Source organism: Babylonia areolata, chromosome 23, assembly GCF_041734735.1.
Source record: "Babylonia areolata isolate BAREFJ2019XMU chromosome 23, ASM4173473v1, whole genome shotgun sequence".
Lineage (NCBI taxonomy): Eukaryota > Metazoa > Mollusca > Gastropoda > Neogastropoda > Buccinidae > Babylonia > Babylonia areolata.
In genome coordinates, this window is record NC_134898.1 from 41,188,587 (window position 1) to 41,208,796 (window position 20,210).

The 20,210-nt window shown below is 42.7% G+C and overlaps 1 protein-coding gene across 4 annotated transcripts in view; it reads right to left on the reverse strand.

Annotated features, from left to right (window-relative positions):
• Positions 1-20,210, reverse strand: part of LOC143297598 (acetyl-CoA carboxylase-like) — an 81,885-nt gene that overhangs the window by 45,601 nt on the left and 16,074 nt on the right. For all 4 annotated transcript variants that reach the window (XR_013057297.1, XM_076610012.1, XM_076610011.1 and 1 more), the window contains 19 exons: positions 19,613-19,694; positions 17,650-17,969; positions 17,029-17,238; positions 16,146-16,319; positions 14,357-14,518; positions 13,813-13,976; positions 12,187-12,441; positions 11,008-11,089; positions 9,795-9,865; positions 9,080-9,220; positions 7,375-7,503; positions 6,933-7,023; positions 6,411-6,626; positions 5,995-6,114; positions 4,795-4,984; positions 3,428-3,552; positions 1,828-1,941; positions 892-1,005; positions 69-158 (listed from right to left, as the gene is read on the reverse strand). Coding sequence is in view for 3 of the 4 variants with exons in the window: in XM_076610012.1 (XP_076466127.1) it covers positions 69-158; positions 892-1,005; positions 1,828-1,941; positions 3,428-3,552; positions 4,795-4,984; positions 5,995-6,114; positions 6,411-6,626; positions 6,933-7,023; positions 7,375-7,503; positions 9,080-9,220; positions 9,795-9,865; positions 11,008-11,089; positions 12,187-12,441; positions 13,813-13,976; positions 14,357-14,518; positions 16,146-16,319; positions 17,029-17,238; positions 17,650-17,969; positions 19,613-19,694 (2,850 nt within the window). In the remaining variant the exon portion in view is untranslated. The remainder of the gene's footprint in view (positions 1-68; positions 159-891; positions 1,006-1,827; positions 1,942-3,427; positions 3,553-4,794; positions 4,985-5,994; positions 6,115-6,410; positions 6,627-6,932; positions 7,024-7,374; positions 7,504-9,079; positions 9,221-9,794; positions 9,866-11,007; positions 11,090-12,186; positions 12,442-13,812; positions 13,977-14,356; positions 14,519-16,145; positions 16,320-17,028; positions 17,239-17,649; positions 17,970-19,612; positions 19,695-20,210) is intronic.

Sequence of the window (20,210 nt, forward strand, 5' to 3'; positions counted from 1 at the left end):
AGACTGACAGACAGAGACAGATAGACAAACAGACAGAAAGACAGACAGACTTAAAGTTACTGCTTTACCTCAAGAGCTGCCACTTTGACCAGGTCATTGGGATGGAAGAAGAACTCCTGCAGCACATCATAGATGGCAGTCTCCGAGTTGATGAGTTTCTGCACAGACAGACATCTCTGGTTAATACACAACCAATCCACCCACCCACCCATCCACCCCACAACAGCCTCAAAGCCTTTGCCAACACCTGCTGGTGATGGCCAACGTTTCAGTTGCATCTAAAGACGCTGCAATGTGAGGAAGAGTTTCATTACATTTAATCACTACACTCACTATGACTCACAAGTGTACGAGCCGGCACAGGCTCACGTTCCCTGTCTCATACAAAACATATGTCTTGTGAGGGGAATGATCTAGATCTGAATCCTATCTTTCACCCCTTAAGTGTGAGGAACCTTGGTGAAATGAAATCAGTGTGGCTTGAGTTTGAAGAGCAAGGACTACTTCTTGTGAATGTCCAAATAGGGTGACTCATTTTACTGAACAAAAGCAACGCAGTCCCAAGAGGAAAGAGGCCAATTCAAGAACTGTGGCTGACATCCTGACCTGTCACTTCAATCTCATCTGAGTTAGGTAACGGCCCCACACTGATGAAGATACTCATTAGCAGTAGTCAAGAGGTCAAGGAAAAAACACAACAAAGAATGGAACTGCTAGGATGCAATAGCCAAGTGGCTAATGGTTAAGTTGTTGGACTTTCAATCTGAGGGTCCCTGGCTCGAATCTTGGTAATGGAGCCTGGGGGTTAAAGAGGATAACTCTAAACACCTACAAGCTCCACACTACCAACACGCCCTCTAGAGGCAGTGCGCAGTGAGAGCACTGACTGACCTGCAGGTTCTCTGGGCAGAAGTCATGGCCGTACATGTTGATGGAGGATAGGAAGATGGACTCCATCTGGTTGTAGCGGTGTTCGTAGGGGGGCTGGTGGGCCGCGATCAACACCTGAGGCACAGCATCATTATCATAATCATATAGTACAATATGATAATAATACAGTACATAGTGATAATAACAATCACGGTTCATTTCATTAGTGCTTTCAAGCTTCTCCAAACGCTTTACAGTCAAATGTTGGTCCGACACAAAAGCACACAAGAACACACAGACGCACAACATACACAAACTCATACTTACACACATGAACACACCATATACACAGGACCACACACACCCAAACACACACAGATGGACTTAAAAGAAATAGATATGGATCCATAAAATACTGATGTAGAATGGAGAGCCTTAATTTCATATAAGACTGCTTGAAAAGGAATGTTTTTAGATTTGTTGGATAGGATGGCAAAGGAGGACCCCTGGTCACCAACCATATCTTTGTTCTGCATCAGACAGTGTCTAAAAGAAAGGAAAATGACTGATTCAGCATCTCTGCAGCATGACAAAATGCAGCATGACAAACAGGATACAAAAAGTTTGCTCAGTCAACACTCTTTTATCACTGAACACTAAATATCAAACTTTGACCAGTCTGCATCTTTCTTAACACACACACACATTTAAGGACTGACATGTCACCCCTAAATTACTTCATACAGTAAACAACAAAAAGCATATACATTTGTTCATTCAGTCCTGCATTACAGTAATTATCAATTTTCCCAAAATATTACTTCCATTCCAGAAGATGTACTGTAATCACTGAGACATCACGTGCAGAAAAAAAAAAAAAGAGATACAGACTCATTTGCTTTTGTTGTTTCAACAATCAATAATCACTGACAGAATATAAAACAACTTATGACTAACCTGTCTGGCTTTGAGAGCGACTTTGGAGTTCTCTGTCTTGCTCAGCTGAGTCAGCTCACTGAGCACTGAGGCCAGCTCATCTGTCAGTCCGGGTTCCTTTCCACACAGGTGTTCCTGACAACACATAGTATTCCATGGCCGATGTTTTCTTTTGAATTTCCTATTTCAAAAATGCATATAAAAGCATACACTCACTGACACATCCAATGAAGCAACAACAACAAAAAACAACAACAAAAAACCAACAACATTAAACAAATAACAATGACCATATAATTTTACATAAAGGAGCAGACAAAAAGAAAGGGATAAGACACAGACAGGCTGGCAAAGACACATAGAAAACATCAACTGAAATACAAGAGCAGTCTGATTAGCAAGATCTACATGATAATGTACCACAGTTTGTGACTTGTAATGTTCAAAGATTCGATAAGAAAGAAAAAAAAAGTCAGAACCAACAACTGCTCTATATACTGCAAAAAAAAAACCAACAAAAAACAAAACAACCCCAACTAACATCTTAATGTAGCGAAAGATCATCAAAAAGTTGGCCAACATTTTTTGTCACAATTTGAAAGCATATGGTAGGCCATTCTGAGCTTCTAAATGTATCAGTTATGTTATTATCATAATTTTTCTCTTGACAAAGGAATGCATTCAAACATACTTTATTCAAATACTCGCAGATCATTTTCAAATTTCAAACATGTATACACACACACCCATCAAAAATCAAGACCAGCCATGATCATATCACATGCAAACATCACACCTTATTACATGAAATGCACATCACACCACACCACATCTTACAACAAGAAACATCACACAACAAGTCTTTCAGCATTCACATGTTCAATTTTCAAATTTCAAATATGTATACATACATACCCATCAAAAATAAAGACCAGAAATGTATCAGTTATGTTATTATCGTAATTTTTCTCTCGACAAGGGAATGCATTCAAACATACTTTATTCAAATACTCGCAGATCATTTTCAAATTTCAAACATGTATACACACACACCCATCAAAAATCAAGACCAGCCATGATCATATCACATACAAACATCACACCTTATTACATGAAATGCACATCACACCACACCACATCTTACAACAAGAAACATCACACAACAAGTCTTTCAGCATTCACATCTTCAAGACTGACTGAATCTTTTTTGAAGCACACGCACACGCACACACACACACACACACACACACAGAAAAGTGAAGAAATCCACAAACAACGAGATGACAAGAGTTTTCTTCACACACACAAAATGCACACACACACACACACACACACACACACACAAAGTGAAGAAATCCACAAACAACAAGATGACAGAAAAGTGGAGAAATTCACAAACAATGAGATGTCAAGTTTTCTCCACACACACACACACACACACACACACACAGAGGAAAGTGAAGAAATCCACAAAAATGACATGACAAGAGTTTTCTTCACACACACACACACACACAGAAAAATGAAGAAATCCACAAACAATGAGGTCTTCTTCACACACAGAGACACAGACACAGGCACAGACACAGACACACACAGAAAAGAGAAGAAACCCACTCACAATGAGAAGAATGACGAGCGAGTTTTTCTGCTGCACAGCAATGTGAGAGAAGATAATCTGCATCACCAAGGGGATGTTGTCTTTGTTCTTGTCCCGTAACTGCTGCACGCACTTGTCGTAAGAACCTGAATAAACACATATGTACACATGAAACGGCTGCACGTACCTGTCATAAGAACCTGAATAAACACATGTACGTATGTAATTGCTGCACGCACTTGTCATAAGAACCTGAATAACACACATATGTACTATTTAACTGCTGCACACACTTGTCGTAAGAACCTGAATAACACACATGTACGTATGTAAATGCTGTACCCACTTGAACCATGTGTTCTTTTTCAGTGCACCAACAGCATGTTTCACACGGGACCTCGGTTTATCATCTCATCCACATGACCAGACTCTATGTTTGAATTTCCAGTCGAACTTGGGAAAAAGGGCAAAACCAGGATCTGAACACAGAGCACTGCACTGGCAAATAAGCATCTCAACCATTCTGCCGCATTCCTCCTTCCTTCCTTCCTTATGTCACAAAATATGGCCATTCCTCAACAGTAGGCATGCACGTGGAGTGTTGGCCAAGTGGTAACACGTCCACCTAGGAAGCGAGAGAATCTGAGAGCACTGGTCCAAACCCCAAACAGTCGCCAATATTTCATTCCCCCTCCACTGGACGTTGAATGGTTGTCTGGATGCTAGTCATTCAGATGAGATGATAAACTGAGGTTTCGTGTGCAGCATGCATTCAGCGCATGTAAAAGAACTCATGGCAATAAAAGGGTTGTCCCAGGCTAAAATTTGGTTTAAAAAAAAAACCCTCTTCGATAGGAAAAAAACCAACAACAACTGTAGACAGGAAAAAATACGAAAAAAAAGGGTGGCACTATCAGTGTAGTGATGCACTCTTCCTGGGGAGAGAGCAGCCTGAATTTCACATCTGTTGTGACAAAAAGAGTCATACAATACAATACAATGTCTGTCCAACCCCAGTCTCCACTCTGAGGGAGACACTCACTCAGTCTGGCTCTGCGACTAAGCCATAATTGTTGTCAGAAGGGGCCTTAGGAGGTGGTGTCCTAACTATATTAAATCAGAACAGGCACTACAAAACACCATGAAAGTGACTCTGCAGCAGTGCAGGGGCTCCTCTGGTGTGTGGCCTCCTGGCATCCTAACATCTATGATTCCCTGAGGACTAACAATGCTGGGACTGCAACAGATGAACCCAGTGTGGCTGTGTAAAGGGGACTCAGAATGAGCAGCATGGGAGTAATGCTACTGAAACGGTGCAGATAATGGGGCAGAAAAAGAATATAAGAAAAAAAGTCTGTCCACCCCTGCAAGGGGTCAGGTTTTCTCACCATGCTGGAACTGGAGCTCCACACGCAGGTACTGTCGCAGCAGGTCCTGCACCACGGACTTCATGTGGCCGCGGATCCCCCCCCGATAACGCTGCACCAGCTGCACAATGCCCTGCGTGGCCATGAAGAAACAGTCGCGGTCCGCACGCTTCTGGAGGGTGGCCGCGTAGTTGTCGATTACACTGGCGATCTGCACGGGGGAGGGGCATCATGTCATTCACCGCAACAGAAAAATTAATTAAATTATAGTGCTTAGAGCCTCACCAATCACTAAGGCCATCTCAAGGCTTCCCCCACATTAGCATCTACTTCTAATCAAGGGTAAAAAGGGTATGACAGAAAATAGTCATCACTGTTTCAAGCTTTTCACTCAAGTCTAAAAACCTTCAGAAGTTCAAAACATTCAAATCAAGAAGTCCATTTATGTCCACAGAGGGACATCACAAAACAAAATCTTAAGAGAACCTGCCGTGTAATGTCTATGTCTAACATCATGCAGATCCCAGCAGTCAAGGAGCAGATCACAGGTATGTTACACAGATGCAAAGGAAAGATAAAAATTCAAAGAAATAAAAAGACAGATTTTTTTATACCACAGATACAATTATGGACAAAATATCAATGCTTAAGAAATGCACCAGCTCACAGGTGGATTCTACTAATACTGAATTCCCAGTGGGATAGATGCAATGTTTTAGTTTCACAATGAGGCATCGCTGCATTTGGACAAATCCGTATACACCTCACATCTGCTAGGCAGATGCCCGACCAGTACAATAACCCAACACGCTAATCGGGTCTTGAATGTACTCATGTATTCATATATAACTGCGCACCAATCAGAGTGGTTCTCCTTCACAATTTTGCCAGGCGACAACACGTGTTGATATGGGTTCTTCTTTACAGAGCGCCAAGCACATTCTACACACAGGAACTCAGTTTATCACCTCATCTGAAATGACTAAATGCTAAATTTGATTTTCCAATCAAGTGCGAGACCAGCATTCGAACCAAGATGAAAAAAATGGTGACTGCAGGACCTTTTGACCTTTTGACCTTTTAAAACAAAGTGGTTTTATCTTCATCTTGAGGTACTTTTGACTGAACACCACCTGTTATCATTTTTCAAAATCAAACCAGACCCTTACAAACAACTGTACTGGCAGATGAGCGTCTTAACCACTGTGACCCAGCACTGACCTGCTGACTGGGGAACTGGCTGAGGACAGAGGTGATGTTGGAGGAGTAGGAGGACATGAGGCGTCGGATGGAGCGCTCCACCTGGTGAGGCACACGGCCCCGGCACTGGGCGATCAGCTCCTGTACACGTCACACAACATGCGTCGTGAATCACTTGTTTTTCAATGTATCTTTTGCATATGCGTGTGTGTGTAAATGTGTGTGTGTGTGTGTGTGTGTGTGTGTGTGTGTGTGACTGGTACTGTGTGATCAGCTCCTGTAAACGTCACACATCCAGCGTCTTGGATCACTTCTATGTGTGTGGGTGTGTGTTGTGTGTATGTTGTGTGTGCTGTGTGTGGGAAGATAGACACAGAAGAAAAAGTAGAAACAAAAGCAAAGCAGAACAGCCTATAATGACAATAATAAACAAATACCTGCAGCTCCAGCAGAGGCAGACTGGGGTTCTTGAGGCAGGTCATGAGTCGCTCCACAGTGGCGGAGGCGCGGGGCACGAAGTAGGGCTCGGGGAGGATGTAGCCGCTCATCACGTTGTCCAGCTCCGCACGGGCACGCTGGTACACCTGGTGCAGGCGCTCCCCCTGGGCCACGGAGTTCTGGATCTTGGGCAGGGCGCTCTCGCACTGCTTGGCCTGTGCAGGGGAAACAATAGCAACACAGTGGGTTTTGTTTTTATTCATGTTTTTGAGGTAGCAAGGTGTGCTCTCAAACTACCTGGCTTGTTGGAAAAATAATATAGATTTTTAAATCAATGTTGTTTTTTGTTGTTGTTTTGTTATGGGGTACTGGGGGTGTCATTTCTGTTTTAAACCCAGAACTCAAAAGACTTTTATACAAGGGAAGGTGCTCTCGCACTACTTGGCTTGTGCAGGGATAACAACACCACAGTGGTTTTTAAATTTTTTTTTTATTCATGGGAACTTGTTTCATACACACACCTGCTGCACACGACTGGGGTCGTCCAGCTGAAGGTAGGCCACAATGCTGCCAGCATCCAACACAGACCCCGGCCGCCTGGAGAAGTGGATGCTGTCGACAGTGAAAAATATTCAGTGAGCCAGGCACAGCTTCTGCATTCACTGACAGTCCTTTTAACATGTTCCAAACCAGTTTTATATATTATGGCGTCTACATTTACAATTAGTTTTATATACTGTACACTTTTACAGTGTCTTTATTTAAAAATAGTTTTATATACTGTTTACCCCCAAACAGATACAAGAGTGGCTTGGATGGGCAAAAAAGTGTAGTTTCATAGTAGGAAAGTGTAGCATTTTTTTTTACCAAGCATTTTCTACCACCAAAGTTGACATAAATATATCATTATCATTATGATAAAGACAAACTACAGTGACAGTGCGACCCAAGAGACAGACTGACCATCCGTCCTCGGAGACACGCAGCTCCATGACCATCTTCATGACTTCGATCTCGGCGTACACGTCCCCGGAAAACACGTGTCCCCCGTCCTCCACAATGTAGTTCAGCAGCTTGCCTGCTGACGGTGACCTGCAGCATGCAGTGTGTTGCAAGTCCATCAATTTGTTTTGTAAAGGGCGCATGGAAACTATAGCAGCAAGGCAGTGAGTTTGTTTTATAAAGAGAATTATAAAGGAAATTACAGCAGCAAGTCAGTGAACTTAATTCGAAAAGGGTGCATTGTAATTATAACAGCACGTCAGTGAGTTTGCTTTGTAAAGGGTGCATGGAAATCATGCAGCAAGTAAGTGAACTTGTTTCATAAAGGACGCATGAAAAATATAGCAGCAAGTCAGTGAACTTCTTCTGTAAAGGGCGCATGGAAATTACAGCAGCTCGTCAGTGAACTTGTTTTGTAAAGGGCGCATGGAAATTATAGCAACAAGTCAGTGAGTTTGTTTCGTAAAGGGCACATGGAAATCATGCAGCAAGTAAGTGAACTTGTTTCATAAAGGGTGCATGAAAAATATAGCAGCAAGTCAGTGAACTTATTTTGTAAAGGCGCATGGAAATTATAGCAGCAAGTCAGTGAACTTGTTTTGTAAAGGGCACATGGAAATCATAGCAGCAAGTCAGTGAACTTGTTTTAAAGAGGGTGCATGGAAATTATAGCAGCAAGTCAGTGAGTTTGTTTTGTAAAGGGTGCATGGAAATCATAGCAGCACGTCAGTGAACTTGCTTCATAAAGGGCACATGGAAATTATAGCAGCAAGTCAGTTTACTTGTTTTGTAAAGGGCGCATGGAAATTGTAGCAGCAAGTCAGTGAGTTTGTTTCATACAGGGCGCATGGAAATCAAAGCAGCAAGTAAGTGAACATGTTTCGTAGAGGGTCGAATGGAAATGTCCACACTTCATGCATTTACAGTTGCCACCCACACACAAACACAAAATCAACAAACTTTTTTCATGAAGGGTGTGCTGTTCTCTCTGAAAATGACTGGGGAACCACCATGAAAATCAGATGAACATGAGTCTGCAAACCCTCCCTGCTAGCATTGCTACTCAAGTTGTCTGCTGTAGCTGACTTTGCCTGTCTGATCAAAACTCTGTCACTCAGTATGGCTTATCACCACAACTGCTCTTTTTCAGCCCCTAAAAAAGGGGCATAACCAAGTTTTGGCTGGCACTCATAAAGAAGGAAATGGCAGCAGTTACGTGCCTTTGTACTGTAAGGTCTTTGAGGTCAGCCAGAAGTGAACAGTTTTCTCTTCCCACTGAGGTCTCAGCCTGATTGAACTCAGCAGAAGATCATGGTACAAACAAGAAATGCAAAAGAAAACTTTCTCGAGTTAACACATTCATGGGAAGACAAATGCATGTAAGCATGGCCACTGACATATCAGTGAGTATGCAAACACACGCACGCACACACACACACACGCAGTACATACATAGAAACACAGTGCATACATCACTCACACACACACATACACACACACACTCACACATTTTCTTCCTAGATAGCTTAATGATATAAAACATATATATACAGTACTTGTTGCTCATTTGTCTGACCATCTTGAAATCAGAATCTGACTTTGTCCTCCACACACACACACACAAACACCCCCACCCCCCACACCCCCCTTCCACACACCCACCAACCTGAGAATGGTGGGATCATTCTCTTTGAGCATGGTGCAGGTCTTGTTGTCAATGGTGATGCGATAGGAGCTGACCTGTTCCTTCAGGTAGGTGGTGTAGCTCAACCCATCCAGTGACAACAGCAGTCCTCCGTCGGTCAGCCTGTCACAAAACACACAACACCGTCACCATAATGTATCATCATCATCATCATAATGATAATAATAATGATAACAATAATAGAAATAATAATTATGATAATAAAAGTGGTGTAGCTCTGTCCATGAAGATACATCAGTAGTCCTCCGTCCGTGAGCTTGACATGTCACACACAACTCTAGTCATCATGATGTATAATAATTATGATGATAAATAATAATAATAATAATCCTCATCATCATAATTAGAATAATAATTATTATCATTATTATAATCATAAAAAGGTTAGCTCAGCTGATCCACAGACATCAGCAGTCCTCTGTCAGCATGACATGTCACATACAACAACACCCTCATAAAATGAAAACATCTTAATTAGTTAAAGGTCAAACATCCAGTATTGCCAACGGGGCAGTGAATTCATAATATGCAAATGGCACACACGCACACACACACACTCACAACACACACAGTGACACACATACACACTCACACAGTCACACACATACACACTCACACAGTCACACACACACGCACTGCACACAAGTTCATTGCATTCTGCAAAACGGGACGTTACCTGTGGGCCTCAATGTCCACTGTGGAGTTGTTCATACACAGCAGGTAGCTTGCCTGCCCTGTCTTCACCACCTGCACACAGACACAGACACAGGTAAAGCACCCCTGTAGAGACAGAGTGGAAGGTGGCAGAGTGGTTAAGACTATCATCTGCCAATACAGTGTGCATGAGGGTTTACTTCCACGCCGCTCATTCCAACTCCCCCACACACAGCCACATCCAGGTTCATCTGTCGCAGTCCCAGTGCCAGCAGTTCACAGGGAACAATCAATAATAGGTCACCAGGAGGCCACACACCTGAGGAGACCCTGCCCTACTGCTGAGTCACTTCGGTGATGTTCGGTAGTGTCTGTTCTGATTTAACATAGTCAGGACACACAGGTCTGCTAAGCCCAATACTAACGACAATAATGGCTTAGTCACGTAACCAGACAGAGTGAGTGTCTCCCACAGTCTCCCCCTTTCTTTGATTGGAAAATCAAACTGAGCAGCTAGTCATTCAGATGAGATGATAAACCGAGGTCCTGTGTGCATCATGCACTTGGTGCACTGTAAAAGAACCCATGGCAAGTTTTGTCCTCTGACAAAATTCTGTAGAAAAAATCAATTCTGACAGGTACACAAATATATATACATGCGGTGATGATGCACTCAAGGCCTGACGAACACGCTGGATTGTGCAGCTTAAATGGATTTGTCTGAATGCAGTGTTGCCTCCTTGTGAAACTGAAACTAAGGAGACATCAACCTTCAGTGAGACACCTGGGTCGGCCCTCCTCACCCCAATAGTAACAATGAAAATAATAATAAAACTTATTATTACTGTGAAAAACAATTATCAAGTGCCTTGTTTTTAAAAGAGGTGGATACAGTAAGCTACACATTCAGCATCATAAAATCTACATGTTGTGACTTGTTACATACACACACACATAGTGACAACACACATCTCTTGCATGGGCCAATCATATATATTTCTCACCAAAGGAGTACAAAATAAAGATGAAATGAACAATGAAACAAAACTAAAAGACATAAAAACAGGTGACACACAGAGCAAAAATCAATACAAGGCAACTCATTTTCTGGGAGCCCCAAAACACGTCAAAACTGTGTGATGAATGTAATCGACAGAAACTGACAACAACAAGAAGAAGAAAAAAAGAAAGTAAGTTATCTTGTTTCACATTGTGGCACACTCAGACAATTATACCTGTAATGTGTACTTGACTCCTTCATAGATCAGTTGTACATCAGCCACATTCTTCAAAGAATAGGATGGCAAAATCTGGCCCCTGTAACATAACATTCAAAACTGTATTCACCACCTTCGCTGATGCTGTGTCACTTGACCACACACTCTCAGAGCTACAATCGTTCACTATGCTTCCACACATCACACATGCATTGTATACCCAACCTTGTATCTATTTTACAGAATAATACCACCTACCTCAGTTTAATCTGCACAAAGACAGACAGTGACACAGTCAAGTATGCAAGAATGTTTGCACACACACACACATACACACATTCGTCTAATATCACTTAAGTGGAAGACGTTAAACTTAAGACTACTACTACTACATATACACAGACACACACACAAACACACACACACATGTGCCTCCAAAGGCTTTTTTCTTTTCGACAACATACACTTTCATATCTCCCAAAAAGGTGACAGGACTATTGTACAATCTACACCAAACATTACTATGACATTACAGACTTTCGTAAAATCAACACCAAACATTACTATGACACCACAGACTATCGTACAATCTACACCAAACATTACTATGACATGACAGACTATCATACTATCCACACCAAACATTACTATGACATGACTATCGTACAATCCACACCAAACATTACTATGACATGACAGATTATCGTACAATCCACACCACAAACATTACTATGACATGACAGACTATCATACAATCCACACCAAACATTACTATGACATGACAGACTATCGTACTATCCGCACCAAACATTACTATGACATGATTATCATACAATCCACACCAAACATTACTATGACATGACGGACCATCGTACTATCCGGACCAAACATTACTATGACATGATTATCATACAATCCACACCAAACATTACTATGACATGACGGACCATCGTACTATCCGGACCAAACATTACTATGACATGACAGACCATCGTACTATCCGCACCAAACATTACTATGACATGATTATCATACAATCCGCACCAAACATTACTATGACATGATTATCACACAATCCACACCAAACATTACTATGACATGACAGATTATCGTACAATCCACAGCAAACATTACTATGACATGACAGATTATCGTACAATCCACAACAAACATTTACAACAACAAAGCATTGCTCACCTCTCCAGGGAGGTGGTGAAGTCGGAGAAGCCAGTGGCGATCTGACCGTCAGCGATGTGCAGGGCGCAGCAGATGACGGCCAGCATGGTCTCAGGCCGCTCGGCCTTGACCTTCTCTGCGATGAGTCGGTCCAGCCAGCCGGTGGTGATATTGTTGGCCTGGTACTCCTCCGTCTCCAGCAGCTTGATCAGGTACTCCACAGTGGTGCCAAAGTCCCCCCGGATGGACAGCTCCTTCAGGGCCACCACTAGGTTCCTGTCCATGGGGACACACCAGTGTGTAATGGAGAGGGAGGGAGAGAGAGAGAGAGAGAGGGGGGCGGGGGTATGACAATTATGTGAGACATGGAGAAAGAGAGAATGTGTGTGTGTAAGTGTGTGTCTGTCTGAGAGAGAGAGAGAGAGAGAGAGAGAGTATGTGTGTGTGTGTGTGTGTGTGTGTGTGTGTGTGTGTGTGAGAGAGAGAGAGAGAGAGAGAGAGAGAGAGAGAGAGAGAGAGAATGTGTGTATTTGTGTTTGCACACATGATTCTGTGTGTGTGTGTGTGTGTGTGTGTGTGTGTGTGTTTGTTTTTTTTGTTTTTTTGTGTGTGTGTGTGTGTGTGTGTGTGTGTGTGTGCATGTGCGTTTGTGCGAGCGCATGCGTATGTGCATGTGTGTGTGTGTGTGTGCATGCATGTGTGCGTATGCATGTGTGCACACATTTTGTCACACTATATTTACAAAGCTAATTAGCTGGGATTTTTCTTTTTTTTTAACTCTATGGCAGGTTGTGTCATGCTGAATCATAAGGATTTCTGATCAAACTCATGTTTTGTGGAAGCCCACACATTTCAGCAACAATATAATCTTACCTTGCTATTGCAGTCAACTTTCAAAGTGCCAAAAAGGAAGAGAAAAAAAGGAAGACAGACATAAAGAAAAAAAACAACAACACACATAAACAAAGATCTTACAGAAACACAAATGGTACTTTAAAGGTGAGAGAATATCAATCAACACTCAACTTCAACAACATTCAAACAAACACTACAGCAACTTTGTAACGCCCTAGCATATAACAAAATTAACTTATAACTTTTTTTCCCATTGACATAATCAGCACTCACCTTCAACAACATTCAAACAAACACTACACTTTTGATAAAATGTTTTCATTGACTAAATCAACACTCACCTTCAACAACATTCAAACATACACCACAGCAACTTTGTAATGCCCTGGCATATAACAAAAAGGAAATCGATTTCGATCGCGCCTTAATTTTAGCCCGATATCCCAATCGAACCATATAATTATGTGACCTGGTTCGAGACAAAATTTGACAAAAAACAAGAACGCCAGAGAATCGACAGACAGACAAAAAATACGAAAAAACTTAGCCGTATGGAGAGCACAGGACAGGAGTCATAATGGCTGCCAGAAAAAGAGGGCGCTAGCCAGCGGGACAAAGGGGAGGTTACCTACTTCCGGGAGGTTATCAGCCGTAGTTTCATTTTCTCCGCATAGGCGGATAGTAGTTTGCACAGGCAGGAATGTCAGACCCCTGCCGGAGTCTGCACTAGTTTGGTCACGGTTAAGTATGTGTAATTAAACTAACTTTTCAACTTCTTTCCTATTGACTTACTCTCTGGCGTCCTCTCGGTCCTCTCCCCAGGAGAAGCAATGGCCGAACTGGGAGTCCGCAAACTCGTGCAGACCGCCGGACGCCGCCACACTGAAGTAGCCCCACACATTCTTGCTGCTGCGGAAGTTCAGCTCTGAAACTGTTCCCGAGCTGGGTTTGAATCCCTGGAAAGAAAACAGAAGGAAGTTGGGGTTTTATGTGACAATGTCCAAACAAACTAAGCCATACACATGTATAATGATAAAGTCTTGGCATGTGGTTGATATTGTAATTCCAGCCATACACAGGTATAATGATGACATACTGGCAAGTTGTTGATATTCTAAGTCTTTGTCCAGAGCTGGCCAAGTGTGCTGATAATATCTGTTAATCAGTTAGTTCCTGACTGTAATCTAAACAAATGAGGAAAGCTGAAAAGAGCCAAAACAAAACTAACACACACAGGCACACACACATACACACACAAACACACCCAAACTCCCCAAGAAAACATGAAAAAAAAAAAAAAAATCTGGTGAGACGTCATTTTGGCGCAAAGCCTCACCTCTTCAGGGTTCTCGCTGGTGATCCTGGCAGCAATCACATGACCTCGGGGGCGGGGCTTAATGGGTGGACCATCAAAGTCGATTGGTGAATCACCCCACGGGTCCTCCCCGTACAGCAGACGGATGTCTTTAATGCGGTGCAGAGGTAAACCCATTGCAATCTGCACAACCACATTTCAACACTTAATACAACACACGTGTTAAGAAGACTGTTGAGTGTGAGAATTAACAAACAGATTTCAGAATGGGAACAAGCTTGTATGTGAGCACACATGCATACATACAGACACATGCACACACACACAAAGCCACATACAAAAACAGTGATCAATACACACATGCAAAGAGACAAACAAACACAGGCAGTGAATATGTGTGCAAAGATCAGAACACACACACACACACACACACACACACACACACAAATATTGAAATATACACAGGCACACAAAAAACTTCCACCACCATCCTACACACAAACTCAGTGGATATGGGCAAAAGTGAATCCACAAAGAGAAGAGAAAAAAGAAGAGAGAATCCACAAAGAGAAAAATGAAAAGGAATCCCCAATGAGGAGAGAAAAATGAAAATGAAAAGAGAAAAATGAAAAGGAATCCCCAATGAGGAGAGAAAAATGAAAAGGAATCCACAAAGAGAAAAATGAAAAGGGATCCACAAAGAGACAAGGGAAAATCCACAAAAAAGAGCAAATTCACAAAGAGAAGCTGAAAAGAAGAGGAATACACAAAGAGATGGGGAAAATGAAAACAGGATCCACAGAGAAAAGACCAAATCCACAAAGAGAAGAGGGGAAACAAAGAGAGGGTCTGCACAAAAAGAACAGGGGAAAAAGAATGGAGACACCACAAAGAAACGAAGATAGAATCCACAAAGAGAAGAGGAAAAAAATAAAGAGAGAATCCACAAGATAAGAGGAAAAGAAGGGACAATCCACAAACAAAAGAAGATACAACACATAAAGAAAAGAAGAGAGATTTCACAAAGAGATTAAAAGCAGAGAATATCCTCAAAGAGGAAATGAAAAGCAGAGAAAATCCACAAAGAGAAGAGGAAAAAAAGAAGGGAGAAACCACAAAGAAAAAACAAAACAATTCCACAAAGATGAAAAGAAGAGCAGAAAATCCACACAAAGAGAAGTTGAAAAGAGCAAATACACACAAAGAGAAAGAGAAGAAAAAGAAGAGCAAATCCACAAATAGCAGATGAAAAGCAGAGAGAATCCACAAACAGGAGAGGAAGAAAATAAAACAGCAAGTCCACAGAGAGAATAAGAAAAGAAGAGCAAATCCACAAACAAAAGAGGGGGAAAGAAGAGACAAACAACACACACACAAAAAGAAGCAAATCCACAAAGAGAAGATGAAAAGAAGAGCAGAAAATCCACACAAAGAGAAGGAGAAGTTAAGAAGAGCAAATCCACACAAAGAGAAGGAGACCAAAAAGAAGAGCAAATCCACACAAGAAGAGGAAAGAAAAAGAACAAATCCACACAAAGAGGAGACCAAAAAGAAGAGCAAATCCACACAAAGAGAAGGAGACCAAAAAGAAGAGCAAACCCACAAAGAGAAGGAGACCAAAAAAAAGAGCAAACCCACAAAGAGAAGAAGTAAAAAAGAAGAGCAGCAAAATCCACACAAAGAGAAGGAAAGGAAAAAAAGAAGAGCAAATCCACAAAGAGAAGAAGAAAAGAAGAGCAGCAAAATCCACACAAAGAGAAGAAGAAGAGGGACAAAGACAAAGACAGGCAGACAACTCCCCCGGACCAACCTGCAGCTGAGCGGCAGGCAGGTTGATGTCGGCCACCATCTCTGTGCAGGGGTGCTCCACCTGCAGCCTGGGGTTCAGCTCCAGGAAGTGGAACACATCCTCCTCAGCATTGTACAGGTACTCCACCGTCCCCGCGCTCACGTACCCCACCATCTTGGCCAGCTTCACCGCAGCCTGTGATTCATCATCGTTTTCATTCATCGCTCAGAGATGCCAAACCCTGTCCAAGTGTTTGTCGGAACAATCAGAGCTCAGAGATGCCAACCCCTGTCCAAGTGTTTGTAGCAGCAATCAGGAAATTTTTTATGAATATTTTGAATCTGGTAGAAACACTCAGACTCCGAGCCACATCAGCAAACGGGCACAGATGCTGGTCGACCGAGACGCAACTTGATTTAGCCACTTTCTCTCATGTTCAGGCTAATGATTAAGCTGATTGCTCCACTTAGTGCTGTTTCAATGTAAGCATGTATACAATAAGCTGAGCATCATCTCGTGAGACCAAGGTTAGTAGAGACTTCCCTGGCCTCATTAGTGCCTTGGTAATGTTATGACAAGAAAGCATGTGACCATGCTATGTAGTCGAAAATGAACACATCAGAATAATTTTGACATTGGCATAACGTCAAAACAAACTGCGAACAAGTGTAACAAAATACGGCAAAATCATGACAGTTGGCATCTCTGAATGCTTCAGAAGCATAATCATCAGACTGCAACTTAAAACCATTTTTCATCCCATGCTACAGGAACATAATTATAAGACTGCAGCATGAACCCATTTTCATCCATTGCTACAGGAATATAATCATTAACACATGCTTTTTTGTTGTTTGGCAATGACCAAAGTCACCACCATGACAACACACACACCCACACACACCTTCTCCATCCTTTCAAAGACGTCAGGTTTGGCGATGCCGGCCGGAGCCTCCTCAATGATCTTCTGGTGGCGCCGCTGGATGGAACAGTCACGGCCAAACACAGAGATGGCGTTGCCATACTTGTCAGCTAGCAGCTGAACCTCCAGGTGGCGGGCAGCAGAGGCCAGCTTCATGATGAAGATGGGAGACCCCGGCACTTCCTGCTGAACCTGTCACACCACAGACGTTTTGGCAATAATCATCATCATCATTACAAAAATACACTTATGTAACTCTTTCAAACCTGCAAGCTAACAGAAGAGCAAAGAACTTAGCAACGCTAGCTCTAAAGTCATGTGCCTTTGTCTCTTCTAACAGCACTTACTGATTATAATAACTGTAAAGTAGTTTTGTTTGTTCGTTGTTTTGTTGGTGGTTTTTTTTTTTATTTGTCCGTTTTTGTTTTCTTAGTTTGGTGCATTTATTTGATTTGCAATTTCCTCTGACATTTCAGTGTAAAATTCCTTATGTAAGGCTCACCAATTCCAGTACAAATGCATGCACACACACACACAAACACACACAGGCGTGCGCACACACACACACACACACCCTCAAAAACAACAACAACCATCCCTCACCTGTCTAAACAAGGTCCCAAAATCATTAGCACTCTCCACTTTGCGGATGCCCTTCCCACCGCCTCCCTCCGAGGCCTTGATCATGACGGGGAACCCGATCTCCTGGGCAGCCTTCAGACCCTCCTCAGCATCGGCAGCACAGCCGCGGCGATACAAATCGATGGGCACCACCACGCTCTTGGCAACATTGGCCTCGCTCTCGGACATGTTCAGCTTCAGACCAGAGCCGCTCCATGGAAGGGTGGGCACACCCGCTGTCTGCGCCACGATGGAAGAGGCAATCTTGTCGCCCAGCGACCACATGGCGTTCTCTGGGGGTCCTGTTTAGGGGCAGGAAACAAGACCAATTTTTTTTTTTTTTTTTGCTGCCCCATCATATGCACCGTATCAGTGGCATTACTCCCACGCCGCTCATTTAGATTCTCCCATACACGGCCACACCCGGGTTTTTCCATCGCAGTTCAGCGTCGGCAGTCCGCAGGGAACCATTGATGTTAGGTTGCCAGGAGGCCACACACCAGAGGAGACCCTGTACTGCCTCTGAGTCACTTTGGTCGTGTTCAGTGGTGCCTGTTCTGATTTAACGTACTTAGGACACCACCTACTAAGACCCCTACTAACGACAATAATGGCTTAGTCGCGGAGCTAGACTGAGTGAGCGTCCCTCCCAGAGTGGAGACTGCCACCACATCACTCAAACAACAGCCCCCCATGAATCTGCAGACGCTGAAGACATTGACAGGACTCACCCCAAGCACAGAAGTGGAGGGGTATCGAAACTGAGGTCACCATGAGAGCAGGGCATGAAAGGCCACAGACTTTGAGACTGTTTTGTTTATATTGATGATGATGGAGGAGGAGGATGACGATGATGATGACTATGTTGCTATGGAGGTCCATCTGATTTGGGACTGCGTGACAAGGCTGTATTCTATGCTTCCTGTCATAATGATATCCCGGCGTTAACCAGGCCCGAGAGATGAAGACACTTGCAGTGTTGGTCAAGTAATTAGAGCAACATACCCAAAGACGCATCCTTGAAGTGGATGACACTCAACTGTGTGGTCCTAGTCTGCCCATTTAAGCCCACAGCACACTCAACTCTGGGTAGGAGCCGGCTACGGGCTGAAAAACCCACCTCCGCTGGGATTCGAACCCGTGTCCTCCCAGCCATCAGTCCGCGACGCTTACCACTTCGCCACGGCAGCTAGTCAAAAATTCTTTTGTTTGATTTTTTTTAATAAAAATGTTGATGATAATAATAATAACAAAATAAGACGAAGAAGAATGCAGACTGACATACCTCTAAGGCAGATGCCCATGGTGTTAACAATAAAACGTTACACATACACAAGCACACATGCATCAAGTACACCATACTTGAACAAGCATGTGCACATACAAACCCACCCACGCACACACCACAGCAGAGGCTCAAAAGCACATCAGACAATCAGATGGCAGGCTGAATAGCAGAGAAGTGTTCTGAAAAACTGTTTAAATTGAAACAGGGAATCCATTTCATGAAGTGAGAATTTACTTTTTAAAATGAAACAGGAAATCCTTTTGATTCATTTCATTCTCACATGATAAATACTACACAAAACACAACCCTCATCATACATATCATTTCCATTCAAAATGCTTTATTGTCCACTTCAAACATTCAAAACAGAAAACTTTCTCTTGGTTCGTTCAAATGCTTGACAACAGATACACATATAATGTAAAAACGAGCAAATAATCTGTACACACTTCCCTGATCAGCACCCACACACCGATCATCATATAAAAGAAACACATTCAGGTGAGAAAGCAAAATATAACATTCTCAGACACAATGCGAAACAAAGGTAAATGAATAAATCAGTAGTCACTTCCTTGATTACTATGTAAAAAAAATTGTCAGGTAATAGGAAAACATCTTTGTATGAATGTATATATCACCACAGAAACCCCTCACCGATGAACTGGATGGAGCTCTTGTGGAGGAGTTCTGGAAGTTTGGGGTTCTCTGAGGCGTGTCCCCATCCTGCCCACACCGCCTGTCACATCACCCAGTTCACAGTGCGTCATCCGCTTGGTGTGTCAGTGTACACACACACACACACACACACATGTGCATACACACATAAACATATGTGCAAACACACACATACATACATATGCATACACACACATGTGCATACACACACGCACATACACACACACACACACACAAAGACACACACACAGAGGTGTGCACACATATACACAAACACAATGTGCACACATGCTCATATGTTATACACAATGTGCACACATACACATATACAGATGCACAGACACATACACATACTTACATATACACACACATGCGTGTGCACACACACACACACAATGTGCATACACACACACAATCAATGTATATACAAATGTGCACACACACACACACACACACACACACGATGTGCACAGGTACACACACACACACAAAATCTGCACACACACACACACACACACACACACACACTCTCTCTCTCTCTCTCTCTCAAACACTCAATCTTTCCAAATGAAAACTA